We start from the raw sequence: 26,368 nt of genomic DNA on the forward strand, positions 1-26,368 counted from the left end.
CACCCACTGTTGATCTCCCAACTCGAAAGCCAACCTTTTCAGGTTGATAGCAACTCAAGGGCTTATATTCACTTTTCCTTGAAGGACTACTACAATTATCAGAATTGAATGAAAATTCTCAAGTAACCCTTTTGTAAAATGTTTTATCAATTCACCACAACATGATTTTTAAAAAGGATTCAGGTGCGTGGCATAGCCACTGACCCCCACTGCACCTGTGGAGATGTGCAGACGATGCCGCACTTGGTGGAAGACTGCCCACTATGAAGGGGGACTCAGGGTATTCACCTGGCGGATGAGCGTGCCATGTCATGGAACTGTGGGAGAGCTTTGCATTTGACCTCCAAAAAATGAAGAAAACCCGAAGAGACATATATTTATGTCGAACATTATAAACCCTATATGTACGTTTTATTCATTAGTTTGTCTATTTGTTGTTATTTGTTTATTTTATTACTGAACTGGGCCTGAAAAGAGCATAAGCATTATTATACAATATCAGGGCACCGAGCTTCGCTCGTTATTTTTATTTATTGATAAACAGAACGCAATCCTCTAAAATGATCGTGCTTATATTTTACAGCTGGCAATACGTCATTTTAAGAATTTCGGGGATGCGATATTTTGATTTTTCACATACTCACTCGCTCAATCACTTTTTTACTATCCACAGCTGTTTCAGTCAAGGATGAATAAAATTATCCTTTTAATGTCGTTCAGCGAGTTTTCCCAAGGATGAGACCTAGTGCAATCGAATTTTTATATCATAAACCTATACTATGTTCCAAATTTCGTGAAAATCGTTAGAGCCGTTTTCGAGATCAGTTGAACATAAATAACCAGATATATAAATACAGAAATTGCTCGCTTAATATAATAGGATAGGTGCTTGACAAAACGTTTTAGGTTGATAGTAACTCAAGGGCACATATTCACTTTTCCTTTTAGGGCTACTACAATAATTGATAGAATGAAATAAAATTAAAAAAATAGGCTACCCTTTTGAAATGTTTCATAAATTCACCACAAAATGTATAAACTGCTAATGTTTATAGCCATTTTTAAGTAGAAATCTTTAAGATAACCATTTTTGAATGGGAGTCCTGTCTGGTACTTGACAAATTTCATTTCATTCTAAGGACACATGTATTAAAAACATTTTTTTTAGACAAAACGCTGCTGCCTCAACTAGGAGCTACTTTCTGTATCCTTTTTGACGAAATGTGTTTCACTGGACATTTTCGAATGGATAGTCGAAAAGCTGAACAGTAGTGCCAGTCGCACGCTGATGTGCTTGACATAGATACTAAAACACGTATGCTCAATAGCAGTTCAAGTGCATTTTAAGTTTAAACCATCAGCTGACCCAATTGAATAACAATGCCATCATAACTTTATTATGAAATTTAAATTTTGTATTAACCGCTATTTAGTATAGTCTACGTGCTTTTATCTCTCATGGACTTCACCCTTGAAATTAATTCTCCTTCAAATAGAAGTAGCTTGCAACAGAAATTATCCATGGGAAAAGTAAGAATAGTTCAATAAGTATCCATAATAGCCTGTTTCTCTTTTCTGACTATTATATTGTTTGCTCTATTCAATAAATAATAAAATATAGACATTCTACACATGTTCTATTATATTATCATTCTTATATTCTCATAATTTCTGGCAATTTCCATGTCTGATTGCAGGTTCTGTCGTCACCGCTGCGTAACCCGGCTCCTCCAGCACTGGACACTAGCGAACTCTACCGACTGCCGCCAATACTAGCACCGCTGGCCGGCTCGCCCGAAGAGGGTGGCCTTGGCCTAAAGCAGCAGGCAGACGCTGCCGAAACTGTGTCCAGTGTGGAGCCGGTCGCAGACAGCTCACTCAGTTCGCTGCCTAGCGATACCAGCTCAGAGGTAAGGCCCAGCCCATTACATGGTCAACTATTTTGTAAAAGATCATCGACAATTTTTTTGAAAAATATTCTTATAAAAAATTGATATTACTGTACTCCACCAGTCATCGTAAAGGGTCAAGTAATGGGCCCCTTATTAAGAAATTTTATCCCTACACCGTTTTGATGTTTTTTACAACGACTTGCCGCTAATTATTTAAGTAAATGAGCATTTTTTTTATTCACGTTTGCTTAACAGTTACTATATTGAAAATGGGCGATGGCCGTTCTAAAGTTCTCCTGCCAGTAAGAAAACAAAATCATCAAAACAGTAGAAAGTAAATTCGTATCTCTTTTGTTGGTGGGGAGTCCCTTGCGGGAAGGTCCCACCTTGCCTGAATGAAATGAAATAAAAAATGAAATGAAAAAATCTTTATCAGGCACTCAACCTCAACATAACACATGCAATTGAATAAAAAATATAATGTAACTTAATATATAGATAAAAATACATTAAATAATATCGCTACAAAACAGAAACATATAGTTGGAACAAAACAGTCAATCTGCATTTAGACTGAAAAATCAATTATATAATTCAAGAAACAATAGTAAAAGAAGGAATTATTAATATAATCATTCACACAACATTCACACATTCACCTGAATATATAATTTAAGCCTTCAATGAACCTTATGACTGTCATACTTCAACTGGGACCGACAGTTTAATGTGCTCATCCGATAACACGGTAGTGATCTGGTTAAAAAACTTTTGGTAATGAGAGGTTTTGAACCCGGGATATCTATGCTGCTAAGCAAGCACTCTATGCAATAGACCACGAATCACTCCATGGTCAAAAAAGTGTGGTAATACAGTGTCGCAGCTCGGAAATTGATCAAGAAACCATCATCTTTCATTTTGATTTCTGTTATAATGATCGCCTGTATTGTATTGGATGCAGATCACATAACATTCTTATTAAATGCAAAAATCAATAGATAAATGGATAAATAAGTAAATTAAAAAACGAACAATGAATATATCAGTAGCAAAGCCATAATCTAAATGTTATGTTAAATGTTTACAGGATTTTATAATATGAACTAAAGACATGGATAAGAGTTAATAGATATATTTCAATATCGACAATCTAAAATGAGAAGTGAAATGGTAGATTTTGATTTGACAACTCCTATACTCTTATAAAAGAGTCTCTGAGAAGCTTTCAAAAACAAACAAATAAACATTCATGAAGCAATTTACGTGTGTTCAATGTGTTTTATAAGATAATATTATAATGTGTGGTTATAAGATGAATTTGTTATATTTTTTCTGAGCTGTATTCTCCCACCAGCAAACAAGGATTCTGCTGGTCTAGTTCCGTTATTTGAATGATTTCTATGTTTTTCCCTCATTCCAAATAGGCCTGATAAAGATTGTTCGAATCGTCGCTGTGCCCTCTAATTTATCACCTTGGAAATGATTTACTGGTGTAGAGTGACTTTTCAAACACACTCTGTATAATATGATGTGAAATTGACAAACCTTGAAAAAATTTGATGTGTGTGTAGAATTTTTCATTATCAAATGATTGATAAATAAACATTGGCAATAAAGTCAAATGATTGATAAATAAACATTGGCAATAAAGTCAAATGATTGATAAATAAACATTGGCAATAAAGTCAAATGATTGATAAATAAACATTGGCAATAAAGTCAAATGATTGATAAATAAACATTAATAGGCTATATGAAAAAACACTTAACGACAGGCTACAAATTTGGGAACTTTACGAGTGGACCAGAGTATATTTCTGTGTTTCTTTATACAATGATAGAAACAAATCGCAATCTAAAGTAATGATATTTTACCCTGGGACCAGCTTTTAAAGTAAACTTTTATCAGAGATTGACAATGGTGTAATAACCGAAACCGGTCTTTCTAAGTATCAATAAATCTGTGGTTTTTTGACAATTTCATAGTATTTTTCATAAAATATTAATAATTAGCACAATAAAACTTCTCAACTATACACAACGTTTGAAGCAAACCTTTTGAAATGTTCTATAGCTGTGCTCCTGATATAACCATAGTGCTTGAAACATGACTATCGCATATTTTTCACTAGGTACACATGGGAAAACCTTGCAGTGTACCATACTGGTGTTTAAGGTCGTTAAAGTGTTTAATGACTGGATTAATAGATCATTAAATTAATTAATAAATCATTTTATTCAATATTTGTTTGATAATTATGCAACTTACAAATTATTTGTTTATGAGGAGGACGAGGTGAGCGAAGACGCGGCCCGCTGGCGGTTGGCGGGCGGTCGCGGTCGCCGGCCCTCGTCAGAGTCGACGGCGCATGCGCAGAGGTCGATCAAAAGTGCCAACAACACGGCCAGCTCGTCGAGTTCGTCGCAAAACAAACACAGCGCAAGCGCAAGTGGCTCGCAGCACTCCTACTGTCGCACGCACTCGCATCGCGCGCAAACCACCAAGGTCAAGACGAAGACCTCGTCGACGCCTGGCAAGATCAGAGAGCAAGGTAATGCTATTTCCATTTGTGTACGTTCTGTGTAGCCTACAGTAAATTGTTCCAGTTCCAATCGTAAATTGTTCCATCACGTGACTAGTGCAAAATGTTCCCATGAAACGTTCCCGATAGTTCCAAAATGTTCCCGATAGTTCCCATGGATCACAAAAGTGATCAAGGGAACTATCGCCCAATTTCTCTGCTTTCATGTTTGTCAAAGGTGATTGAGAAATGTGTTTGGCTCGTTTGGTCGAATTCTTGGAAAAATATGAAATTTTATCCAATTGCCAATTTGGTTTTCGTAAGTGTACTTCTGATGCTGTATATAATGTTACTAAGAGAATTATTGAAACATTGGATAGGGAACAAAAATGTATAGCTGTGTTTTTAGATCTCCAGAAGGCTTTTGATACAGTGGACCACAATATTTTATTTAGAAAGTTAGAAGGTATTGGAATTAGAGGTGTTGCTTTGGTTTTCTGCAAAAGCTATCTCAGTTGTAGATCACAGGTGGTTGGTGTTGATGGTATAATGAGCTCAGAATTAGAAATTACGATGGGTGTGCCACAGGGAACAGTTCTGGGTCCAATATTATTTTTGATTTACATTAATGACTTACTCAAGATAGAGCTTGAGAGCTGTTCTTTGTTTTCTTTTGCTGACAACACTGTTGCTACTTTCTGTGCATCAAAATGGGAAGATGTTTTTTGTAGAGCTAATGAGGGTTTGAAAGTTATAAAAAACTGGTTAGATTTCAACTTAGTTAGTTTAAATATAACAAAAACTAAAGCAGTGTCGTTTTCTTTGACCTCAGCAGGTCAGCCAGATAACAAGGGGAGTTTGGCTTTTCATGAAACTGGATGCGATGATAATAGTTGTCTATGTCCTATAATAATATTCAAGAGCAGCACCAAATACTTGGGAATAATCATTGATAAGCATTTGATATGGAGAGACCATATTTCATATTTATGTTCTAGGTTGAGGAAAACGCTGTATAAGTTTGTTCAACTGAGAAATATTTTTTCTGAGAAATGGTTTTCTTTGCGCTTGTGCAGTCAATTGTGCGATATGGTATCATTGGCTGGGGTGGTAGTGGTGTTACCGTTCTTAAGCCTCTTATAGTATTGTATAAGAGAATTATTAAAATATGCTTGAAAAAACCGGTTAGATATCCAACAAATTTGCTGTATGAAGAATTTAATGTACTCAGTATTGAGCACTTGTATGATCTTGACCTAGCTAGTTTTGTCTATTCGTGGCCCAATAGACAGACAGACAGATAGATTCCCTATAGCCCCTCATGGCGGCTATGTTACTCGTAGACAATCTGAGAGATTTTTGCTAGAACCATCTTGTGGAACAGCGGCTGCCAGTGCTCATGCAGCGTATTATGGTCCTAGACTTTTAAACCGTCTGTTGCTTGAAGTTTCTGGAGCATCCCAATGTATACCAATTTGTTATTATTCTTTCACTTTCAAAACTTTTAGACAGTATCTTGGACACTACTTATTAGGGAGACAAAATGAAGACTAATTTTGATTTATTTCTCAAATCTGTTTTGTAAATCTCAATTCTGTTCTTCAAATACATATCTTACTTAGTATAACAGAGCAGAACAGAACTTGTTGTTTTATTTTTAAATATTGGTGATCTTTATCTTTGATGTAGAACATATAGTTGAATCTCAATTAGGCCTATACTGATTACAAGAGCAACATTTGTTTGAAAATAGCATAAGAGAATGGAATTTTCTTTTTTTCTTTTTTCTTGATATTGTAATGTAAAATTATAAAATCTAATTATGTTATTAATATTACGATGTATATTAGTATCTTATGCTATCCAACATTCTAGAGATACACCATCCCTCATCACAAGCTTTGCTTAAAGAGGGATGCAACAATATTATTTAGAATATGATATTTTATGTAAATATTCATTATTTTATAAAGAATTTGTATTTTATGTTTGTAAGTATGAATTGTATATTAATTTTTGTTGAAATTAATAAATTGAATTGAATTGAACGCCATTTCAAAATCGTTGGTTCAAGCTTTTGGCGCGCACTTATAAAGTTGATTTACACCGAAATGTGTCGTTTACTAGCTGCGTGAATGAAGAAAGGCTGTTTTACAAACTTACCGTCTAGAAAAGTGTGAATTTCTTTTATTCCATTACTCTCAAATTTTCTTTAGAGAAAAATTCATTTAATGAATGGTTATCAAACATCATATTGTTGGTTATATATTCTATGGCTATGCTATGGAAAACAAACAAACTATCAGTGCATGCCCAGAGAAGCAAGCAGACTACAATAATCGACCAATGAGAGCTCAGATAGTTGGAACTGTACCAGGCCGGACAATTTACCACGCTTCGACTGTAGGGCAGGAATTTGGAACTGGTTCTGGTTTCTGGTACAGAATCTGTCAAAACTCTTCCATGGAACGCGGAACTTTTTACCTGGTAAATTGTGAATCGGACAATTTACCACATTCCATGTACACAGAACGGGCCCATAGAATCAAGTAACGCATAAATAGCTATTCTAATCCTTTTCAGAAAAAACTCAAGTGCATAGCTCAAAACATAGTGGAGCGAAGGTATAGTGTGAGTATCAGAGAAGGTAGCTGATAATTATTATTGCAAATAATGAATGTTTTCAAATGTCTCAAACTGACGAGGCAGATGGGCATCAGAGGATGAGAAAAAGGCGCAAAATAGAGACGAATGGAGAGGGATACTGCGGGAGGCCAAGACCCTCAATGGGTTGTGGAGCCAAGGAGTAAGTAAGTATTCAAATGTCTCAGAACATATTGGAGCGGTGAAGTTGGAAGGAAGCGGATACATTAACATACATGCGTTATCTGAGCACTATCAACTACCTTCATTGTTACTCTTTACTAGTTACTTTCTGGCCTCAAGGAAAATGACTCACAGAATATGTTGCAGAAAAACAGCCACAAAGAGAGCCCCCAAGAATAATAACAAAGTATATCTTGAAAAATATATGAATATATCCTTGATTTTGAACTTTTATTGATTGTAGCACACTTATATTGACATATGCTTGTGAAGTATTCTCGTTCTTATTTTGAAATTTATTTAAACTTGAGTAATTCAATAACTTGCAATGAGATTTATTAAAATTCATTCAATACTGATAAATCAAAGTATTATTTATTAATTTTATAACCATTTTACCAGAATTAATTAGCATACTATTATGTAAGTACATAAGTCTATTATTAAAATATTTGCTACACATTAAATGTTAGTAACTCTAATTTTTTCGTGTATGATTCATTTTTGTATTAATTCGATACAATTACGAGGTAATTGTTATACAGGTACCAATAATTTTTCATACAGCAAAAATTAAACAACAAACAGATCTCTAAACTTCTCTTCTTCTCAATATATTAAATCCAACTTCCCACATCATAAATCAGATTTTTCATCCGGCTAAGAATTCGATCCCTACTGAAATCATCGTTCTCCACTACGAAGCTGTGACCTAAGTGCCTTGTTAACTGTTTGGTAACTTCGAAGCAGGTGAAATGTTGGAGCACATCTCTCTACATTGTGAATTAGTTTTAGACTGGTTTCAGACAAAAATATATGTGGAAATATTCTCTGGGTTGTCTAAATGGCATATTGGCATAGAGCAAGTAGGGTAATAAATGACGACTTCAGTTTTATAAGTAATTAGTCTTCTGTTTTATATACCAAATAAGATCTATTGTGCTATGTATTATCCGTTTGATATAATGGACTGCTGTCATTCGACTATCAGGAATATCTTTGACTGCTGATGATAAGTTGGGAGTTGAGTTATTCTACCTATTTCAAATTTTTTGAATAGTAAAAAGGACAATAGTTTTTGTTTCATAGTAATTTCATTATTCATTTTCAAGAGAAAAATTATTCAAATTGAATGCATACACTGAGTAGAAGCAATATATCTAAAATAAAGTATCTTTAATATATAAAAATTCTGTTACATTTTTATAAGATTTCAATTTCTTATAAATAGAGGTTATATGTAACTAGGCGTATCATCAATTATTCAAAGATTTCTCTATCAAAAACAAAAACTATAATTTATACGCTTTCAATAAGTAGCTAAAAAAGATTTGATATACTCTTCCATACTATACCTGCAATTATATAATCTATTCTATGTGATTTTCCAAACAGGAGGCGACTACCTGGTGGAGATAAGCGGCCGCTACCTGAACGTGTACGGTCAGGGCGCACTCAAGTTCATCGACCGGCCGTGGAACCCGGTGAAGGCAGGTGACGTCACCACGATTCGCTTCAACTATGTGAACTTCAACAGCCTGGCTCCGGTGCTATGCAGGCTGAAGCAGCGCTTCCCCAACGCCGAGCATTTCATGTTCCGCGACACGAACGTACAGGCGCTGGGCCAACTCAACGCCCTGGCCGACATTCAGGGCTTGACCTCGTTGACCATTCATCCCGAGGGCAACCCCATCTACGACAAGGAGTGGCGCAGCTATAAGAGAATTATTAAAATATGCTTGAAAAAACCGGTTAGATATCCAACAAATTTGCTGTATGAAGAATTTAATGTACTCAGTATTGAGCACTTGTATGATCTTGACCTAGCTAGTTTTGTCTATTCGTGGCCCAATAGACAGACAGACAGATAGATTCCCTATAGCCCCTCATGGCGGCTATGTTACTCGTAGACAATCTGAGAGATTTTTGCTAGAACCATCTTGTGGAACAGCGGCTGCCAGTGCTCATGCAGCGTATTATGGTCCTAGACTTTTAAACCGTCTGTTGCTTGAAGTTTCTGGAGCATCCCAATGTATACCAATTTGTTATTATTCTTTCACTTTCAAAACTTTTAGACAGTATCTTGGACACTACTTATTAGGGAGACAAAATGAAGACTAATTTTGATTTATTTCTCAAATCTGTTTTGTAAATCTCAATTCTGTTCTTCAAATACATATCTTACTTAGTATAACAGAGCAGAACAGAACTTGTTGTTTTATTTTTAAATATTGGTGATCTTTATCTTTGATGTAGAACATATAGTTGAATCTCAATTAGGCCTATACTGATTACAAGAGCAACATTTGTTTGAAAATAGCATAAGAGAATGGAATTTTCTTTTTTTTCTTTTTTCTTGATATTGTAATGTAAAATTATAAAATCTAATTATGTTATTAATATTACGATGTATATTAGTATCTTATGCTATCCAACATTCTAGAGATACACCATCCCTCATCACAAGCTTTGCTTAAAGAGGGATGCAACAATATTATTTAGAATATGATATTTTATGTAAATATTCATTATTTTATAAAGAATTTGTATTTTATGTTTGTAAGTATGAATTGTATATTAATTTTTGTTGAAATTAATAAATTGAATTGAATTGAACGCCATTTCAAAATCGTTGGTTCAAGCTTTTGGCGCGCACTTATAAAGTTGATTTACACCGAAATGTGTCGTTTACTAGCTGCGTGAATGAAGAAAGGCTGTTTTACAAACTTACCGTCTAGAAAAGTGTGAATTTCTTTTATTCCATTACTCTCAAATTTCTTTAGAGAAAAATTCATTTAATGAATGGTTATCAAACATCATATTGTTGGTTATATATTCTATGGCTATGCTATGGAAAACAAACAAACTATCAGTGCATGCCCAGAGAAGCAAGCAGACTACAATAATCGACCAATGAGAGCTCAGATAGTTGGAACTGTACCAGGCCGGACAATTTACCACGCTTCGACTGTAGGGCAGGAATTTGGAACTGGTTCTGGTTTCTGGTACAGAATCTGTCAAAACTCTTCCCATGGAACGCGGAACTTTTTACCTGGTAAATTGTGAATCGGACAATTTACCACATTCCATGTACACAGAACGGGCCCATAGAATCAAGTAACGCATAAATAGCTATTCTAACCCTTTTCAGAAAAAACCTCAAGTGCATAGCTCAAAACATAGTGGAGCGAAGGTATAGTGTAAGTATCAGAGAAGGTAGCTGATAATTATTATTGAAAATAATGAATGTTTTCAAATGTCTCAAACTGACGAGGCAGATGGGCATCAGAGGATGAGAAAAAGGCGCAAAATAGAGACGAATGGAGAGGGATACTGCGGGAGGCCAAGACCCTCAATGGGTTGTAGAGCCAAGGAGTAAGTAAGTATTCAAATGTCTCAGAACATATGGAGCGGTGAAGTTGGAAGGAAGCGGATACATTAACATACATGCGTTATCTGAGCACTATCAACTACCTTCATTGTTACTCTTTACTAGTTACTTTCTGGCCTCAAGGAAAATGACTCACAGAATATGTTGCAGAAAAACAGCCACAAAGAGAGCCCCCATCTTGAAAAATATATGAATATATCCTTGATTTTGAACTTTTATTGATTGTAGCACACTTATATTGACATATGCTTGTGAAGTATTCTCGTTCTTATTTTGAAATTTATTTAAACTTGAGTAATTCATTAACTTGCAATGAGATTTATTAAAATTCATTCAATACTGATAAATCAAAGTATTATTTATTAATTTTATAACCATTTCACCAGAATTAATTAGCATACTATTATGTAAGTACATAAGTCTATTATTAAAATATTTGCTACACATTAAATGTTAGTAACTCTAATTTTTTCGTGTATGATTCATTTTTGTATTAATTCGATACAATTACGAGGTAATTGTTATACAGGTACCAATAATTTTTCATACAGCAAAAATTAAACAACAAACAGATCTCTAAACTTCTCTTCTTCTCAATATATTAAATCCAACTTCCCACATCATAAATCAGATTTTTCATCCGGCTAAGAATTCGATCCCTACTGAAATCATCGTTCTCCACTACGAAGCTGTGACCTAAGTGCCTTGTTAACTGTTTGGTAACTTCGAAGCAGGTGAAATGTTGGAGCACATCTCTCTACATTGTGAATTAGTTTTAGACTGGTTTCAGACAAAAAATATATGTGGAAATATCATAGAGCAAGTAGGGTAATAAATGACGACTTCAGTTTTATAAGTAATTAGTCTTCTGTTTTATATACCAAATAAGATCTATTGTGCTATGTATTATCCGTTTGATATAATGGACTGCTGTCATTCGACTATCAGGAATATCTTTGACTGCTGATGATAAGTTGGGAGTTGAGTTATTCTACCTATTTCAAATTTTTTGAATAGTAAAAAGGACAATAGTTTTTGTTTCATAGTAATTTCATTATTCATTTTCAAGAGAAAAATTATTCAAATTGTATGCATACACTGAGTAGAAGCAATATATCTAAAATAAAGTATCTTTAATATATAAAAAATTCTGTTACATTTTTATAAGATTTCAATTTCTTATGAATAGAGGTTATATGTATCTAGGCGTATCATCAATCATTTAAAGATTTCTCTATCAAAAACAAAAACTATAATTTATACGCTTTCAATAAGTAGCTAAAAAAGATTTGATATACTCTTCCATACTATACCTGCAATTATATAATCTATTCTATGTGATTTTCCAAACAGGAGGCGACTACCTGGTGGAGATAAGCGGCCGCTACCTGAACGTGTACGGTCAGGGCGCACTCAAGTTCATCGACCGGCCGTGGAACCCGGTGAAGGCAGGTGACGTCACCACGATTCGCTTCAACTATGTGAACTTCAACAGCCTGGCTCCGGTGCTATGCAGGCTGAAGCAGCGCTTCCCCAACGCCGAGCATTTCATGTTCCGCGACACCAACGTACAGGCGCTGGGCCAACTCAACGCCCTGGCCGACATTCAGGGCTTGACCTCGTTGACCATTCATCCCGAGGGCAACCCCATCTACGACAAGGAGTGGCGCAGCTATGCCATCTACCGCCTCTCGCACTGGGGGCTGTCCAACATCAATGACTTGCCGGTCTGTCAAAAGTGATTATTTGTTCCTTGATGATACTGTGAAAATTAAATTTCATGCTATTAATTAATGTATAATTAATAGAAAGAAATTATTCTGATACCCTAGCAAGTGAATAATTGCAATACTCTACTTTAAATTCTATGTCTTGTATATTTCATCCCAAACTAGAACTGATTTTCAATAATCTTTCAAGTATCGAATTTTACTTGTCAATATTGGACTTAGGGAAAAGTCCTGTACAAGAAAGTGTCGTTAGCGTAAAGTGCTACACTGCCGAATACACGTCCAAAATAAACAAAAGGGAAAGAATAGACCCTTGATTGAACCCTGATAAACGCCAAATTGAAGTTTCAGTTTGAAAGGAGAAACTCTTCTACACTATCTACGTAGGTCAAAAATATGTATAGTGAGTGCGTTCACATATAAATATGATTCCAAGAGTTTGTGGCAGATAATCACTAAAGTAATTATTTGGGGTTTTCCCGGAGAATTCATAATATCACATGGAAGGGTCATGATAGAACTCAAAATGGTTGGCCTAAGTAAATATGTCGTTAAATCCAATAAAACTGATTATAATTTTGTACTCATCTATTACACTTTTCATGACGATCTGCTAGCTAATGATTCGTTTTTTAACTACTTTTGACAACACTACAGGTATGTTTTATGAGGTTTGTTTTGGCAAAATTGTAAACCTCTTTGAGTTGTTTTATTCTTCTTCTTCTTACAAACAAGGATTAGGCTTTAACCTGTTCCGACTCACATCTAGCCAATTATTCAAATAAACATACAAAATCCTATTATTGCCACCACTTGCGTGGTCTGCCAACATCTCTTTTGCCTACTTGCTGATAATTATAGACTTTAAATGGTATTCTTTCAGCTGACATTCTTTGAACATGCTCCCTCCATTGATGCCGATTCTCCGTAACTCTTTCATTCATGCTGCAGATTTTCAATTCTTTCCTAATATCTTCATTCCTGAAATGATCTCTTCTGTCACATCCCTTGGTTCTTCGGAGAAATCTCATCTCGGCTGCCTGCACCCTACTTTCAAGTTGTTTTATTATTTTTATGTAATGTTATATATAAATAAATAAATTAAACTTCCAAGTTTAGTTCGAGTTTTTGAATAAAAATTATTAAATAAAACTAGTTCACACGTGTGGAGCGCTATGTTGAAACTCGCTTTTCTGGAGTGAGGCCAGGTTCCAAAAAAGCCGGTTAAATTTTAACCGTGATTAATTTTACAAGTACCAATCAAAGATGTCTCATCGAAAAGGCCTTCTCTGATTGGTTCTCGTGACCCTATTTTTTTTCTGGCGTTAGTTGTGACCCTGAGTCCCAGGGACCCACTTCTTTCCTATTCAATATTTCTATATATTTCAAGATATGATGTTATTTTATGATTCTAATATGTCAAAGGGTTATTGATGAACGCAACGAGCACTTATGTGTAGCAGAAATCGATCTTTATTATAATTATAAAAATAAATTTATATGGTAGTGAAAAGTAACTTTTGGTTATTATTTTATATAGAGTGAACAAAAAATTATAGTGATGAATTCTATGATGGATCTTACATGCAACACTACTAGAAAGATAGGAAAAAAATTGGAAGGTCATAGTTCACTCTTGAGGTAGTTTTTACCCTACCCTCAAGTTCATGTTGCACAATCTATGCAAAACGTATGAAATTATAGTGGTTAATACTATTATAAATCCTAAAACCTTCATGAAACACTACTAGAAACATGAAAAATATATAAGGTCATATAAAGTTCACTTTAAGGGGAGGTTTAGTATCCTTGGGATCACATGAAGTTCATTGGTTTCACTATCATTCCACTAAGGATCAGTATTCTTATCTTGAAATATGAATTCATTTTTATCATCACTAATGTCATTGAAATAAAGATCTAGAAGTCAATTTGTACATTCTTCGAAGTTTCTGTTCAAAATGTACATGTTGACTGTTTGAATCCAAAAACACGAATTATAAGTATATGTATCTGGTAAATATATATTTTCTTTATATATTTGTGTTGTGAGCATTTTCAATACCATATATCGTAATTTAAATAATGATTGGTTTTTTGAATAAATATATAATATATTGGTTGGTAGCACTGGCTGCCTCGATTGTTTGCTCTAGTGTCGTGTCTGCTATTTTTCATATTTTAAAATGTTTTCGATAGTTTTTCATCAATAATCGATAGATTTTTCATAAAAGTTAGTGATGGACTTTCAGTAATGTGTATAGAAAGTTTGTGATTTGTTGGAACTTGGATTTATTCAGAATTTCATTTGTTTCTAACCTAGTGGACATTGCAAGAAATTGACAGTTTGATTACACTTTTCGAGCTTGATGAACCTTGAACCCTCTGCTAAGAACCTAACGGATATAAATTCACCCTCACAAAAACTGTCTCTAATGATTACTTTATTGTGAGAAGTGATATAAAAAGGAACACTCCTAAACGCTGTTGTTTTCCGTATCAATTCTTACCCCATCTGTTGCTTGTGTTACGATTGACTGTGAAACATCGTCGGAGTTATCCTTTCTGCTGTTACAGTGTTCAATTATTTTCTCTCTCAGTATCACTCACCCTCTCAATTTCACCGGCTCAATAATTCCTTGTTGTTTTCAAGCAGCTCAATTTATGTGCAACTGATAGCGTTCTCCTTATCTTATTTTCATACCTGTACAAGAGTTGCCGGCTGACGTGACTGCTAGCAAAATAGGTAGCGTCTTTCGGTTGCTATGACAACGCTGACTGTCGACAGTGACCACCAGTTTTCTTATCAGTGAACTTTCTCTTTCAATAGAACCGGTGTTTTTACTTTTCATAGAGACTATGGCCCAATTTCACCAAAGTTTCTGAAACCGCCGGTTTCGAAACTGTGGTTCCTGGCTGAACAGAAGTTTTGAATGCTGACGGATTTCACCAGCACAAACTGACCAAAGATTCCGAAACCGTCGTTTTGGGATATTGTGAAGGCAGTGAACCCACTTGACGTCATTTTTATAACCTAAAAACTTCGTTGTGCTCTCGTAGATTGTTGTTCTAACATTCAATACGAATAAGAATCTTCATTATTAAAGACATTGTTAACAATGCATTTACAAACGTCAATAATAGATACTAGATAATACATAATAGTACTAGTCTGCAAATATTTGGTCTAGTCAATCACATAAAATTCTTGTATGCTATATAAAATTTAGGCTTTCAGTAGTTTTCAATTTTCTTCTGAAGAATTCAAGAGACAATGATTTGATTCCTAGTAGTAAAGAATTGTCAAGTATACACAAGTGATGTATACTTGAAGACAGATGTATACACAAGATTTTTTTGCAAAGTAGTGATCCTGAGCTTTTGAGCTCTGATAGTATTCCTATTTCTGAATAGGTGATTGAATATCTATTGTAAGTGGACATAATATTAGAGTTTTTTCTAGGTTCAATGAGAGATTTCATTATTCACATGAATCATTAAGGAGTACAGAGCTATCATCTAGAAAATTTTGTACTCCTGTTTTGGATTTACAACTAACTTTGAGATTAAAATCATCAGCAAAAAGTAATCCTGCTTTATGAGTACCTTCTATGTTACAAATTATGTCATTAAAATATAGGCTATTAATGAGTATTGTTCCAAGTATGGAGCTTGAGTGACCCTATACCGATCCTTCCTGCCCTTAGAGAACTGTCAATCTCTGTAAACAATCTGGTTGCGGTCTTTTAAATATGACATAACGAGATCGATTCATTCAGAATTGCAGCCATAATAAGAAAGTTTGCTACCAAGTATGTTATGCCAGTACCGTATCGTAAGACATACCAGCATATGACCTAAAGCTAACAGAAAGATCCTTATCCAAATAATCAACAACACTATTTACTAGTCTTGTAACTTCATTACATGGCCTGAAGCCAAATTGTTTTTCAGTAAACATACCAAAGCTTTCAAAATGACTTGATATCTGGTCTTGCATTATGGCCTTGAATACTTTGGATATCACAGGTACAATAATTGATGGTCAGAAGTTTTTTTATCGCCTTTTTTATGTACAAGTAATACCTTAATGTTTTTCAATACACTTGGAAAATGCCCTTGCAAACCAAACAGTCATACATATACGTATAAGTTGCCTTTTTCTTGTTTCTATAGTTTTTCCGGTGTTGTAAATTAGCTATAGGTATTATTTGTAATCGAAAATTTATTCGTTTTATCTGTTAATTAGTTTTAATTGGGTCATTTATATACATTAGGTAGTTTAATAAGAAACTCATGGAGAAAACGTTGAGTGGGAAAACGATTGGGGAGCCTCTGCATATATATATGAACAGTTCTGATTGATCTAATAGAAAAACATTTTAATATTATTGAATGTAAGAAGACTTATTACTTTATTACTTTAAATAAATTATTGAAACTGTTGGATTGGTTAAAAATAGGAAGCGAATTCAACAATTTTAATAAACTACTGCCTAATGAATTAACTAACAAACTTATAACTAAATCCAACAATATCAAAATAATCAACTGACTATTGAACAACATTTGAAATGTCAATACATGAGTGTGTGTGACCTAACATTCAGCTGTTTACGATTACAGTAGGCTACACGAAAACGCGAAAGTAGTGCGATATAAAACTGTTTATAGGTTATAATCGCCCGTTTTCGAAGGCTAACCGACCAAACTTGGCCGGTAAGTTTGAACTGGAGTTTTCGGAGTCACGTGACCCTAAACGAGTGTGGTGAAATTCGATTCTGTCGTTTACGGTTAAACAGCAGATTTCATTTTGTTAAACTGTTGGTTTGGTGTTTGGTGAAATCGGGCCTATGAAGCCAATGACGACTCGTCAAAGGCGCGAAAATTTGATTCGCGCGCAATCGGAGCTCAATAGTTTAAATGGTGACTTAATCAATGCTGATGTTGTTGAACTGGCAGTTAATGTTAGGGAAACACTCTCTATGATAGCTGAAAAATATTCGAATAATGCAATAGTTGACTTGATTCCAAATATTATCGGAGTCTTAAATAAACTTGACAGTTCTATTTCGGAGAACAATGAATTGAGAAACGATCTTATGGAGATCTCAGTTGAAAATAAACAGTTGGCTAAATCCTTGAGTGATGAGAGGAACAGAAGAAAGGAATGTTTTGAGGACTCTTTGGTCAATGAAGGGAGAGCAGACGAGGAAATAAAATTGCTGAAATCACGCATTGTCAGTCTAGAGGCAACTAAACGCAGTTTGAGTGAAGAGTTGAAAAATAAAAATGCTATTATAAATATAATTCAAACAGAACAAAATAGTTTTTATGATAGAGGAGATATCCTTCTGGAACAAGATTCAATTAAAGATACGGACTTTATCATATCTAAAAAAGTTGTTAAGCCTAAGAATGGACAGAGAGAGAGTAATCCAATCGTGACAGAGAATAGGTTTTCCGTACTCTCTTCTAACACATCGTCACCTTTGATGCCGGATAAATTTAAGGTACAAGTTGAAGTTCACCAACCCCCCTCAACGCGAGAAACAACTCACTTGAAACGCCGTAAGAATATCACCTCCAAGAAGAAACAGAGAGTTACTTTTCTAACTGATAGTCAGGGAAAACAGTTCTGTAAGCACACGAGAGACCTGGGAGATGATTTTGAGGTTTTAGTTTCCACCAAATCGAGTGCTAAGTTGAAAAATGTTGTTCTTGATAGTTGTAGTTTGATCAAGGACTTTACTGAGAGAGACTTTGTAATTGTATCGGCGGGTTCAAATGACTTACATCGCGGTGAACCGTTCAAGTCGACGTTAAACCAGGCAGTCCAGTCTCTTGCTGATATAAACATTCAGACTAATGTCCTGTTATGCAGTGTACCCTATCGATACGATGATTCTACTCTCAATGAAAATATCTGTAATGCAAACTTGTACTTATCCAGTGCGGTGCGGAACTATACAGGTAGACTTAATATTGACTACATGGATATTAATGCGTTCCTCGTCAGATCTCATTTTACGCGACACGGGCTTCATCTCAACCGGCGTGGGAAACGGACTCTCGTCAACCGACTGACGAATTTTGTGAGAGACTTTTTCAATGCTCGCCCTGCATCCTCGAGAGCTGAATTATTAGCGGAGAAACACAATTTACTTACGCGCAACTCTCACAAGTCACCTGACTCTCCTGTCTTTCAATGTCTAGGATCATATCCAGTCACACCCAGCTCACCAGCCCCTCTCCGCGCGCAAAAATCAGTCATCTCTGTACTGACAGAGAAATCACCTTCAGTTGAAACCATCATCCCGATCTCCTATCAATCACTGGATGAAAACAATTTTTTAGTCAGTTCTCCAAACAATCCAGCTCGTTTTTTAAACGGAACATTTTAGATTCTAAAAATAATCCTAATATTTTTTCTCTTATGTATGTAATGTTCAATCTCTGAATAACAAAATCACTGAGATCGAGATGATAAATCAAGAGAGGGATTTTGATGTGCTTTGTCTTTCTGAGCACTGGTTAAGGAAAGAAATCATAGATCTAGTACAGATAAGTGGGTTTCTATTGTTAACTGCCTTTTGCAGAACCTCTTTAAGAAATGGTGGGGTTGCTATATTTATTTCCAACAAGTATTCGGACCATGTCCAGCCTCTTGATTTGTCATCTCATTGTCTTGAATTACACCATGAATTTGCCGGAGTTATAGTTAAAAAATTAAAACTTCTCATCATAGTGATATATAGATCGCCTAATGGTAACCTGGAATTATTTTTCAGTGTTTTGGAGAGACTAATTTTATCTCTGAATAAATATAAGAAAAATAAATATAATATTATCGTAGGTGGAGACTTTAATGTAAATATTCTATCAATGGATTCTAGAAGGTCAGATTTAATAAATCTATTAAAGTCCCTGGATTTACATCTGACAAATTTTGAGGCAACAAGACATAATTCTGCACTAGATAATATAGCTACTGATTTAAATCCTGAAGATTTTAGTGTTAAGGTAGACCCGCTAGCACTAGGTGATCATGATGCACTATGTTTCTTTGTGAGATCAAATTTAAATTCGGGAAATTCTGGTAAAAAACAGAGTTTGCAGCCACAGAGTTTCAGGCCAATAACCTCAAGGGCATTGCACTGGTTTTGCTATAGACTTAGTTTGGTCGATTGGACTAGAGTAACCATTCATGACAGGGCTGAATACAATTTTAATGCATTTTTCAATATGTTTAACGGTTTGTTCTTGGACTCATTTCCAGTTGTCAAACGTAGACCGGATATTTCCAATAAATCTAAGGCTAAAAAGTTTCTCAATTCACCGGCTCTGAACATACTTAAGAATTACGTTTTGATTGCCTACTATAAACTGAAAAAAGAAGGTACAGAATCAGCTAGGTTGACTTACAATAGTATTAAAAAGCTATACAGAAGTGAATTGAAAGTGGCTCAGTTAAACCACAATGCGAATTTGATTGAAGCAGCTAACAATAAATGCTCAGCAGCTTGGAAAATTATTCGAAATAATTCCAAGCCCGCTAAATCTACCGCTACTTCTATCTCAGCAAAGGAATTCAACAAACACTTTATCAGCTCCATTGAGAAAATTTATAAAGATATTGAGCCGTCAAAAATTTCTGCTGTTGACCTGCTGAACTCTTCCCCAAAAACGCAGGCAACTTTTGTAATAAAAGAAGTAACCTGTATTCAAGTCCTCGAAATAGTTTCTAGAATGAAGTCTTCCACCACCAAAGACATATATTCTCACTCTAGCTCCCTTATTAAAGAAGTAATTGAATTCATTTTACAGCCGCTCACCACAGTTTTAAATGCATGTATAAAATCATCAGTTTTTCCATCCTTGCTGAAACATTCAAGAACCATCCCGATTCATAAGAAGGGTGACATAAATTTTCCAGATAACTTCAGACCAATCTCCATCCCACCTATCTTTGGAAAAATCCTAGAATATATTATCGCAACCCAACTCTATGACTTCCTTGAATTAAATTGCTTGTTTACAGATTCCCAGTATGGTTTTAGAAAAGGGAAGTCAACAATAGACGCTGTGCAATCAGTTATAACCGAAGTTGAGGAGGGCTTTAATAGTAAAAAATACACAGGATTAATTCTATTCGATCTAAGTAAGGGATTTGATGTCGTGGATCACTGCATCTTGTTGAATAAATTACAGTTTCTTGGTGTCCATGACAATACTCTTAAACTTTTAGAATCCTATTTGGAGGGTCGTACTCAGTCAGTGTGTATTAACTCAAATATTTCTGAGCCACTTAATGTACCACACGGAGTACCTCAAGGGTCCATACTGGGACCGTTATTGTTTCTAGTGATGATGAATGATATAGGATTGAATATTTCATCTAAAAAGAATTATATGTAACGCTACTTATCTGGAGCATTGTAAGCCATTGTTTATAAAGGAGAAAATTATGACAGTGCACAGTTTGGTAGCTTTCAAACTTCTCCTCCAGATAAAGAATAATTTAGGTTCTTATAGCCGCAGAGTTGACATTCACTGTCATAATACTAGAAATAAGACAAAAATAGATATACCATATACAAGACTCAAAAGAATATCAACAAGTCCAAATCAAGTTTCATTGAAATTATTCAACACATTACCCGAGATAGCCAGGAACCTACCAATGCCAATTTATAAGAAAAACCTAGAGTGCCTACTATTGAATAATCCTTTATACTCAATTTCAGATTTCTTCCAACTACCAGTGAAGGACTATTTTCAAGTCAAATAGGTAGTGAAATAATTCAATAAGCTACTAATCATGTAAATGTACTTAATTGTTCTTCCTCAGTTTTTCATCTAATGCAAGACAATTTTGTATTTATTCGATACATTGTTACTTTTTCTGTATTGTCAAATCAAATCGTACTAAGTGTAACTTTCACTGTATAATTCAAAACTTAAAACTATGTATTATATTGTTGACTGACGTTTCCGATAGCATTGTATGTATGCATTGAAGGAATAAAAAGCATTCTTATTCTTATTCTTATTCTTATCTTAGTAATTTAGTCTCTCAATAGTAGTTGTATTGAAAAAGCACTCAAACATCAGTAATCTCGTTTTTAACCAATCCAAATACAGTTTTTTCAAGATTTTTTTATGTTTTTAGTGTTATGGCGTGGTTTGTTGTGCAGGTAACCGAGGAAGAGATCGTGGCAGCGGCATCTGAGTTTGCGGGTCTGAGCGACCTGGTGCTGTCGTCGCTGCCTGACAGCCTGCTGCAGCCACTGCTCAGTCGCTTGCGACTGGAGACGCAGCAGCAGAGTGCCCGCGACTGGCTGTGGGCCGCTGACCCCGCCCTCAGGACGGTTGTCGCCAAGGAGGCCTTGCAGTGGCGGCGGCTCAATCACACCCAGGTAAATCACTCAAACTATTATCCTAAAATATCAGGGGAATTAGAATATGGAAATAAGAAGTTAAAATGTTAATAACAAATGTCCTTTACTACTGAATGAACAGTAGAATATTGTGTATATTGCTGTATGTATTGCATGTTATGTCATTTACTTTCCTTATCCGTCGTCATATGAAACTGCAACAAGGAAGCAGCACTCCTGCAGTATATTACATGTCAAAGTGTAATCCAATATTACTGATAAACTCAAATTATCAAATGTATTTCCAACGGATCTTGGAAACGGCTCTATGGAGTTTGGAATACAATAGGTTCGTGGTACAAAAATAATTTAAACCAGGTCCAATCTCTGGGACCTTTTATTATTCTTTTACTTTTATTTTTACATTGGAGCACAGATCGGAAGAGAAAAACTAATAATACCTTGTACTATTTCTCTCCCAAATTTAGGTAACATTATAAGTCCAAAAAAAACTTCGTCCTTCGAAGAATACCTAATCAAGTCTGAAATCGTTATCGTATGTTGGAGTCTGTATCGTCTGTTGGAGACATTGACATGATGTAGCATCTTATTTTGAGCTCGATGGTTGGAGACGATAGAGTATGAGCACAAGTCTGAATAAGGGCAGACCATAGCGTTTTCCAGACGACAACGCAATCAGCCAAGGATTTTGCAGATGACCTTTGTCTTCTAGCACAGAGACACAGTGACATGAGGGAGAAACTGAGGGCGTTAAATGAGATTGCTAGGAAAGTAGGCCTGAAGATAAATGAGGCAAAAACAAAAGAGATGATGCTCAATGTCCATGGTGGGGAGAGCTTTGAATAAATGGGAAGAGAATAGAGAGGGTGGACTCATTTGCTTATTTGGGCAGCATTGTAAATCTGGAAGGGGGTGCCGAGGATGATGTCAAAACTCGCATTAGAAAAGCAAATGGAGTCTTTTCACAGCTGTATACAGTATGGAGGAACAATAACATTTCAAAACAGACCAAGATACTAATTTTCAATTCAAATGTAAAGTCTGTCCTCCTTTACGGGTGCGAGACGTGGAAGGTTACAGCTGAAATCAGTAAAAGACTCCAGGTCTTCATCAACCGGTGCTTGCGAAAGATTGAACGTGTTTGGTGGCCAAATGTAATTTCAAATGAGGAGCTCTGGCACAATACAGGACAGACACCCATAGACATTGAGATCAGAAAGAGGAAATGGAGGTGGATAGGCCATACTTTGAGGAAAAGAGAGGGAGCAATTGAAAAGGATGCCTTGCAGTGGAATCCCCAGTGAAAGAGAAAAAGAGGAAGGCCAAGGATTTCATGGAGGCGAACAGTAGACAGCGAGCTTGGGAAGGTGAAGAAGACATGGCGAGAGGTGAAAAGAATGGCGGAGGATAGAGATTGATGGCGGTTATTCGTGGATGCCCTATGCTCCAACCGGAGTTACAGGAATTAAGTCAAGTAAGTAAGTTATAAGTCCAAAAAAAAACTTCGTCCTTCGAAGAATACCTAATCAAGTCTGAAATATTTATCGTATGTTGGAGTCTGTATCGTCTGTTGGAGACATTGACATGATGTAGCATCTTATTTTGAGCTCGATGGTTGGAGACGATAGAGTATGAGCACAAGTCTGAATAAGGGCAGACCATAGCGTTTTCCAGACGACAACGCAATCAGCCAATCGGAGAGATTCGATCCTGCCCCACCAACTCTAAACAACGCCTGAAAAACGCTTAATATGACTGAGACCAAATTTGGTGATATTATTTATGGAATTAATATAATTTGTTAAAATGATAAATTTATATAATTAATTGTAAAATGATATATCTATGAAATTTATATGGTAGTAAAATGATATATTTCACAATACATGCTGTATTCTAATTACCGTGAGTGAAAAAACATCAAAATTACCTAGTCAGATAATATAAGAGATTCCGATTCTCTTCCCAATTCATAAACCGGGTTTTATGCTCAATAAGAAGACTAACTTTCAATCAAATACTGCAGTTATTGTTATTAAAAAACCATTCTTATGTCTTCCAAACATTCATGTGTCTTTACATATCCTAGTGGAGCTCGCCCCTCTGACATTTTTCATGAAATAGTGGAAGAAGTATTCAAAAGACAGTTAATGTTTTTGTTCAAATGCGATCATTATAAAATCTTTACACAAAAAAATGAAAATTTAACTTAGATATAAACTTTCCATTCCGAAAATTAAACTAAGATCTTCAAAAATATTGGATTTCTTTCAGTTTTATTTCACTGTAAACCTTTTTAATTTTCAATGATCCTCTCTACTTTTCCAACTATTAATATAATTACTTGAATACCGTACCATACTCGAAATTTCCAAAAAATACGATTACAGAATACAATAATATAATCTGAAAAATTGAATTGATAATAAAATTAATCCATTATTGAATTGAAAAAAGAGCTCGAAAAGTTTGGCTAATCTTCTATTAGCCAAGTCTTCTTAACGATTGTGCTTGTTTGCTAGGATGACTTGCAATGGAGGCAGAAAGGCCGTGCCTACTTGGAGTTCCTAATCGAACAAGCTTGTTCGGCTTTCCTAAAACTGAAAATTCTAGAAGAAGAATGGTCCAACATTCTTATGGAGCTGATCAGAGATACTTTAGTGGACTACTCGCAATTAGATGATTACATGAAGCACTGTATGAATGAGATTACCAAAAATTGATTTATCAGGTGAGTATTGTACAATACAAACTCTTGTCTCCTTTCGCATCTAACATACGAAGGAAAGGTACAAACAGTACATTTACTTTATTTTTTCGGCCTATTCATCAAAATTTATAGGTCGGTACTTGGGCCTATCTGTAATTCCATATTTCCGTATTCGGATTTTTATTTCAATTTCAATTTAAACAATTTTAACTCTTACCAAGTTAATATTGATTACTATTATGTTTCTTGTATAAGAGGTAGGCCTATGGGATTGGTACAATGTTCTACTGGTTTCTATGATCTAAAAGAATCTTTTATCATAGTATTATTGAAGACAATAGAAAAGCTTCTATTTTCCAATACAACCATACAGTTAATTTATTCAACTGTTGAGCAGTAAGTTGTGTAAGCAGTAAATGTGTAGTTTAGCGGTACCAGCAGTATTAATTGCTATCAATGTATGAATGAATGTATCAATCTATCAATGTTTTATAACATGTTATAATAGAATAATCCAGAATTTTAGTACTCGAACAATTGTGTAACGTATTTCTTTTTTCAGTGGTTAGGTATCGTATCTATCAGGTAATCTATTAAGAATAGCTTCAAATTGTTTAACTTATCGATCAATATCTTACATAATAATTGAAAATATTTCAATAAATTATTTCAGACGTTTGATGGATTGATTAACGTGAGAAGTAAACTCCTGGGATGTTCCTCTCCAGACTCACGGACTTTTGTAAAGAGACTTCCTTTAATGCGTTGACTGTGACGAACCCTGTCTGCGACAATGTAGTGAGAATTTCTTCATCTTTTTGTTTTATTTTTATTGTTAATTTATTTTGTGTTATTTCCATTCAAGTTTTGAATGCCAAATTTTAAATAGTGGATGAAGAATTGAATGTTTTCCTGTTTTCTAATTTATAAGGTATTGATTGTAGAGTAAAAGTGCCATCATGGAATAGAATTGGATCAAATTCACATTGCATCTTTTCAGTAAATAGATCTTTTAAAAATTGATTTGATTATGAAAAATTTAAAAAAATTTATTAATATTTGGAAGCATAAATTTCAAAGCTCAGTGAATTGATTATTCACTGAGTTTAATTCATGTATTTTACATTTTTTTGGGTTCGAAACCATGAGGGCCCTGTTGCGTGATAAAATACAAGCCAATGTACCTAGAATACAGGTACCTTGATACAAGCTACTTTCCTATGCTAACAATCAGCTGGCTACTACTATTATAAGTTTGTATTCATGTATACATGCAATGTTTACCGTACATGCAGCAATAGACCCCTGGTTGTAATTGTTCAAGCCCATAACCGAAACCAACATTGGTTCCTTCAATTATAATAGCTTTTAATATTTTATCAAATCTGATTAACTTATTCTCTTCCAAATAACAGGCAGATGATCGAAATAGAATGAATTAAAATTTTGAGAAAACTATGTAGAGAGTGTGATTTCAATGATATTAAGCGAAAATCTTCAAATATTCGAATGGATTAATTTTGTCACTTCATTCACTTTTGATATTCAGGATAAATTTTTAGTTCTTTCATTTGTAATATATAATTTTTTAGATTTTTTAAGATAAAAAAGTTTTGTGTCTGGCTGTTTTTAACTTCCAATCATTGATTGATTAGTGAAAGTATGAATAAATAAATAAATTATAAAATTTACTGTACACAAGGTCTTCTGTGACTGTTTTGTTGATAAGATTAATGAATCTACCCAACAATTAATAAGCAATTATGTATGCACAATGCATCAATATGTTGTTTTTATTATTTGAAAATTTATGTTGACGAATAAAGCAATTTTCAAGTTAAAAAAATGTGCTCTTATTCTATGAATGTGTGTTTATTTCTTGATATCTAGATATCG

At 34.8% G+C, this 26,368-nt stretch overlaps 1 protein-coding gene across 1 annotated transcript in view; it reads left to right on the forward strand.

Moving 5' to 3' along the window:
• Window positions 1–26,318, forward strand: part of LOC111044844 — a 44,862-nt gene extending 18,544 nt beyond the window's left edge. The window contains exons 12-17 of the mRNA XM_039420137.1: window positions 1,698–1,910; window positions 4,180–4,444; window positions 11,985–12,358; window positions 21,559–21,780; window positions 24,285–24,493; window positions 25,146–26,318. Coding sequence (XP_039276071.1) covers window positions 1,698–1,910; window positions 4,180–4,444; window positions 11,985–12,358; window positions 21,559–21,780; window positions 24,285–24,485 — 1,275 coding nt within the window. The 3' untranslated portion in view covers window positions 24,486–24,493; window positions 25,146–26,318. The remainder of the gene's footprint in view (window positions 1–1,697; window positions 1,911–4,179; window positions 4,445–11,984; window positions 12,359–21,558; window positions 21,781–24,284; window positions 24,494–25,145) is intronic.
• Window positions 26,319–26,368: the final 50 nt, after the last annotated feature.

This window comes from Nilaparvata lugens, chromosome 2 (assembly GCF_014356525.2).
Source record: "Nilaparvata lugens isolate BPH chromosome 2, ASM1435652v1, whole genome shotgun sequence".
In the NCBI taxonomy this organism is placed as follows: Eukaryota; Metazoa; Arthropoda; class Insecta; order Hemiptera; family Delphacidae; genus Nilaparvata; species Nilaparvata lugens.